This window comes from Phytophthora cinnamomi, assembly GCF_018691715.1.
Source record: "Phytophthora cinnamomi strain GKB4 chromosome Unknown Contig16, whole genome shotgun sequence".
In the NCBI taxonomy this organism is placed as follows: domain Eukaryota; phylum Oomycota; class Peronosporomycetes; order Peronosporales; family Peronosporaceae; genus Phytophthora; species Phytophthora cinnamomi.
In genome coordinates, this window is record NW_027150949.1 from 2,145,622 (window position 1) to 2,151,404 (window position 5,783).

Below are 5,783 nucleotides of genomic sequence, written 5' to 3' on the forward strand. Positions count from 1 at the left end.
AACGGGGTGTAGACGCACTCCTCGAGCAGTGGAAACGGTACACGACCAACTTTGACGACCTGCAGTTCCAGGTGCAGCACATGGCGCGGGTCTCCAACGACTTCGTCGTGACCACGGCCTCGCTCAACGTGACCATCTCAGAATCGACGCTGCAGCGCGTGTTCCCGCATCTACTATCGCGGGAAGGCTGCAAAACTCAACAGGACAAGACAGCGATCCTGAGATCGAAGTTGCTGGGCCAGCGGCTCTTTCTTCCGTGTCAGCTCTCCTTCGAGTGGGACGAGAAAAACAAGCGCGTGGTGCGGCTGGACACGACTGTGGACTTCTTGCCACCGCTGCTTCAGGTCGCGGGCACAGTAGCAGACACAGCGTTTGTGCTAGAGCACGCTCGGATAAACCAGGACGGCTCCATCGGCAACCTCGAAGTGGAGTAAACGGTGTGCAGCTACCTCGACCGCGCGGAGGGAGCATCTGCATCGGCTGTCGCTGCAACGTCGCTCAAGGTTGTCGCAGTAGGTCACCCGAGTGAAGACTGGGGCGACTTCGTCACGTTCGCTCCGCGGGAGCAGCAGCGCAAGCAACTCGAAGGAAGAAGCACCTCACCAACAAAGCGTGTGCCACCACCGCCACTACGTGTGCCCGATCACGACAACCACCCGGATAGTGACGACGACTCCGACAGCAACAACTGCGAGCCGATGCTTGGAGATGATGTCGATCGTGGACGCTCGGGGCCTGGTTGGGGGGTTAAATCGCCGTCTATGGTGATTAGAAACAATACTCCCACGCACGTTGCGTCGAGTGCGCTGGTCCGCCACCCATTCCCAAGCACGAGGAGCGGGAGAGCAAAGGTTTCGCCGCCACACTGCTAGACCGTCTCCTCTCACTCGGGAGTTTCTCGCAACGTCCAAGCATGCCAAATTCAGCTCTTGTTCCAGTGCCAACGCGAAACTACGATTCGTACGACGTCACATTTGATCACGGCTCGATCTTGAGACGGACGAAGAAGAACTTCCTGCTTGTCGGGACCGAGACGACCGAGAACGGCGACGAGGAGGAAATCACGGCGCTGCGCTTCGGCAAAGTGTCCAAGACGCGCTTCACGCTGGTCTACGCGGCACCGCTCGCCCCCATCCAGGCGCTCGCCGTCGCCTGCTCCGCCTTCCCGAACAAGAGAGCTGTCACGTAGACACACAGTCGTTAGGTAGTCAGGCAGCTTTTCCCCGCTCGAAAACACGTCCCCCTTGCATCGATCGATCAGCCCGAGCCTGTTCTGTTGATGAATAGCTGAGTCTCTATCTACTGCACGTCGGCTACCCCAGTCACATGTGTGGCGGCAGGTCCATGCCCGTGAGCAGCAGGTTGCCCGGGTCGTCGATGAAGCTGCGCACTTCCGCCGCCGGAACGAAGGCCACGTGGCCCGCCAGCGCCGTCCGCATCTCCCAGGCCGCGTGGGCCTCTCTGTCGTGCCGCGGGGGCTCGTCGTCCCCCTGCTCAATGGTCGGCACGATGCCCTCCACGACGCCCACGCATTGCTCGTCCGCTCCGATCACCGCGCCGCCGCACATGCCCTCCTCCAGCAGCTCGCGGCTCCAGGCGAACTCCTGGCCGCCGGCGCTGCGGCCCACGAAGCGGCCGTCCACGGCCTTGGGCAGCTGCAGCCCCTCGTCCAGCTGCCGGTGGCCCGAGAAGAGCAGCGCGTCTCCGCGCTGCGCCGGCGCCTGCTGCAGCGTCAGCGCCTGCAGCCCCAGCTCCGTCTCCGCGCGCTGCCAGGCGCCCGCGTCCGCCAGCGTGAGCAGCGCCAGGTCGCGGCTCTCGTGCGTGTGCACGCGCGCGGCCAGCGGCAGCTCCAGCAGCAGCTCGGGCCGCGCGCCGCCCACCGCCAGCAGCTGCAGCGAGTGGCGCACGAAGTCCTCGCGCACGAACTGCAGCCAGTCCCACGTAGCCGCGAAGTACCGCGGGAAGAGCCAGGGACACGCCACGTGTTGGCACGTCACCACGGCCGGCGAGGCGCCCTCGGGGCCGCCGCGCAGCACGACGGCCGAGCCGCTGCGTAGAGGGGGGGGTTAGGCAGAGGTTTAGTGGGCTTGTAGGGCGAGTTACGCGGTGGGAACTGGTGCGCGCGCTACGCGAGACGAAGGACTTTAAGGCGGCGTACCTGCTGAGGTAGTCCAGCGTCGCCATGCCCTCGTGTGGCAGGCAGAAGCGCGTCGTCAGCGACAGCACGGCGCGCCGACCGCCGAACGCCATGGCGGATAATAATGGGGATTGTTTGTGAAATGGGAATTTGGACGCAATTGTGTAAGGGAATTAAAATGGGTACATGTTGAAGATGAAGTTGCCTCTAGTCTACATTACGTTATCGTCGGGCGAAATACGCGCGCGACTGAATACGAAGGCCACATCTTCGAGGCTGCCCAGTACCTTCAGCATCGGAGTCAGCATGTCTGCCGAGCGCGTGAGCCTGCAGACTCGAGCGCTCTGTTCGTCCCACCCGAACTGCACCGAGCCGCGCATCACGATGGGTTGGCCCAGCAGCTTCGACACGATGCTGTCGCTGAGCGAGCAGTTGCTGTGGAGGAGGTGTCGGAACGCGTGGAACAACGTGCTTTCTGTGATGATCATGCTCGTCTTTGTGGTGGCAATAACGGAGTTGTCGGGGCCTCGTTGAAGACGTTCGAGCTCGATGTGCAGGTCGGTGTGATAAAGCGTAAGTATACAGCCTCCAGTGCTCCATGATCGCATCGATGCCGTGTACGTTGCCGTCTGTTACGTCTGAAGTCATGGTTGCTCGTAGAAAGTCGAGCTGCATGCCGGGGCCAGAAGGACTACAAGTTCCGTTGTGAGTGGTGGCGTGGCCGTGCTTAAAGCGGCTGAAGTTGTAACGGGGTTACACGTACAAGTGGCTGCAAGCCACTTGTGATTTTAACAGATAGGATATCTGTTAAAAGTTTTAGATACTTCCTCACCATGGTGTAAGTCACACCAATGGATACAATGAAGTGGGCCACAACAATGAGTGGTCCACACCTACCCAAAGATCCTATTGGTAGAAAGCAGCATCTTTCTACCAATCAGAGACATGCATATTAGCGGGGCTCTGACAGCCAGCCGCTGTCAACCCCTTTTATAGATGATAAACAGTTTTTAGCAGATTTAGGAGGAAGATCAATTTAAAAGCAATACAGTTCTCATTTTACCTAATCTAAGTCACTTGGAGTCTTATCTGATTTGAATTATACTTGTGGAGTCAAATATAATTAACCTAAGTAATTACTAAGTACTTACGCTTCCTCATACACGTAGCGCAACGTGTAAGCTAAAGTAGTGAGTCAAGTTAGACCTACTACACCTGGTAGCACTTGTTGGTCCGTCCAACGACCGACTGCTTGCCGTTCGTACGAGCTGTACGAACGCGGAGCCGAGAACCACGTGAGCACGGAGGTGCCCATGGAGAGCTCCAACACGCCTGCAACGCATGTTGCGCGCGCGGACTGCCCCCACCTGTCTGACACAGAGTGGTAAGCCCTCCAACGACTATCAACAGTCATTGGAGAAGCGGCGATAGCTACGATGCTGCGTACGCTAACGCCGACGGAACAACACGGTGTTGCTCTGGGATTCATCATGAAGGAGCAGCGTGACGCTGCTACCCTCAGTAACGGCGTCGTCAGGGACGACACCGCGTGCTCAATCATTAAAATTGAGCGTAAGCAATTACGTGGGAAGAGAGGGCGAGCCTCTCCTCCGATGGCTTGTCGAGCTCGACACAGCCATAGCGGCTCGACGCATCGTCGACCCGCTGTCGAAGGTCGCGTTCGCCATGTCCTGCCTTGGCGGACGCGCAAGGAGTTGGGCGTATGGACGCCGACTCTCCGATTCTACGTGCTTCAGCACGTACGAGGTATTCAAAGAGGAGCTCAGACAAGCGTTTGAGCCCCCGCAAAACGAGTTCCGGTCGAGGGCGGAGTTCCTCGACCTTCAGCAGGGTAAGCATGACGTCCATGCTTACGCACAACGCGCACGATACTTGGTCTCAAATATCGTGACCAATCCAATTGACGAGGCGACTAAGGTCGTCACGTTCATGAAGGGACTGAGAGATGGGCCCGTGAAGACCTATCTCTTCCGAGAGTACCCGAGTACTCTCGAAGCTGCGATTACTCTCGCAATGCAAGAAGAGTTTAGCCTGCGGCAGGCTAAACTCCATGCAAATGCGCCGAGACCGCTACCGCGCCCGGTAGCGAGGACGGGAGGTCCGGAACCAAAGGACCTCTCGAATGCAACAACTGCTGGTTACCAGCAGCAGGGAGGTAACGTGCGATGCTTCCGTTGCGGAAGGATCGGTCACTTTGCACGGGAGTGTACAGCTCCCATGCCCCCTGGAGGTGGCCGTCGTGGCGATGCTAGGCATCGCCGCGGACCAACAAAAAACGCGAACATCCAGTAGGCGCGGGGCGCCCTACTGGTAATGCAGTCGCGCGTGCCGACATCGGGCACGCGACACTGAGGACTGCAGCCCCCAGTGAGACCAGCTCTCACTGCAAGAAACAAGATGACAGGCCAAACCTAGTCATCCTGAAGGTTTACTCGAAGAGAGCGAGTGACTCTCTTCGAGCTTTGGTAGACTCAGGCGCGTCGAACAACTTTGTTCGACTACGAAGCCTGTCGAGACTTGACTTCGAGGAAGTAAATGTACCTCGAAGTCTTCTGGAGGTACGACCGGCAACAGGTGCCATCGTGAAGACCGAGAAGCGCGTCGTGAACGTGCGCTTCTCGTACAAACAACGAGTGTTTGTCGAACGCTTTATCGTCCTGGACCTGGACGATAAGTTCGACGTAGTAATGGGCATGCCGTGGCTTGCACGGCATGATCCGGTGATAGACTGGAAGAAGCGCACGCTCGTGCGCTTCGGCCGCGACAGCGGAACAGAGAGCGATGGCCCTGTTACCGCAGCGCACGCACCAGCAGGTGCGCGCGGCTCACCAGTCGAGACAGCGCTTAATGCTGCTGTCCCGGAGTGCCCAAGGAGTGCGCGAGGGCGCGCACAGTGAGACCCACGTCGGTAATGCTGCCGACGTCGGAAGATAAAAGATGTGTTGGTTCCGGGAACCAACACCCACGTTCAAGCGTACAAGGGACAGTCCCTGACCCGAAGAGGTCAGGTCGACAACGACGCGTCGGCTCCGGGAGCCAACGCACCCTCGGTCATGAGGGGTTCCCCCAATAAATGGCGTCGAGATGACAAAGGCGTGTCAACTCCGGGAGTTGACGCTACAAACAGCGCGGACGGTTGCAAACGTACCGCACTGACGCAATTTGCATGCTGTCGTGCAGCCGGGCTGTACGACGAAGCGCCATGCGATCAAGCCGGGCTTGATATCGCGCGCCCGCAGACAGGGCCCGCCGGCGAACAACTGTCCACGGCCGGGCCTGGACCAGAAGAACAACTGTGCGGAGCCGGGCTCCGCACAACAAGAAGACGGCGCAGGCGGAGAACGCTGCGCAAGTCTCGGTCCGGGACCAAGACGCATCAAGAGCAGTCTGCTGGGCAGACTGAGGCGGTGACGCCGGATGTCGAGACGCTAAGCGTCTTGACGCGCACCGATACTGGACTCCAGTATCGTAAGATGGAACTCGCTAGTCCTCCGACGACGGCGTCGGAGTTGACTTCGCTTCCAGCCATGAGCTGGAAGCGCTTCACGCGCGACTTGCACGATGGACGCATCGAGCAGGTCTGTGTTCTTTCGAACAGCGAAAGAACGGAGAGCAAGAGCGAAGA

The 5,783-nt window shown here is 59.0% G+C and overlaps 1 protein-coding gene across 1 annotated transcript; it reads right to left on the reverse strand.

Moving 5' to 3' along the window:
- Nucleotides 1-1,322: 1,322 nt before the first annotated feature.
- IUM83_02642 (Trypsin-like cysteine/serine peptidase domain) lies at nt 1,323-2,250 on the reverse strand (the record flags this gene model as incomplete). Its single annotated transcript, XM_067926581.1, has 2 exons — nt 1,323-2,049; nt 2,159-2,250. The coding sequence occupies 2 exons, from the start codon at nt 2,248-2,250 to the stop codon at nt 1,323-1,325; spliced, it is 819 nt and encodes a 272-aa protein (XP_067796767.1).
- Nucleotides 2,251-5,783: the final 3,533 nt, after the last annotated feature.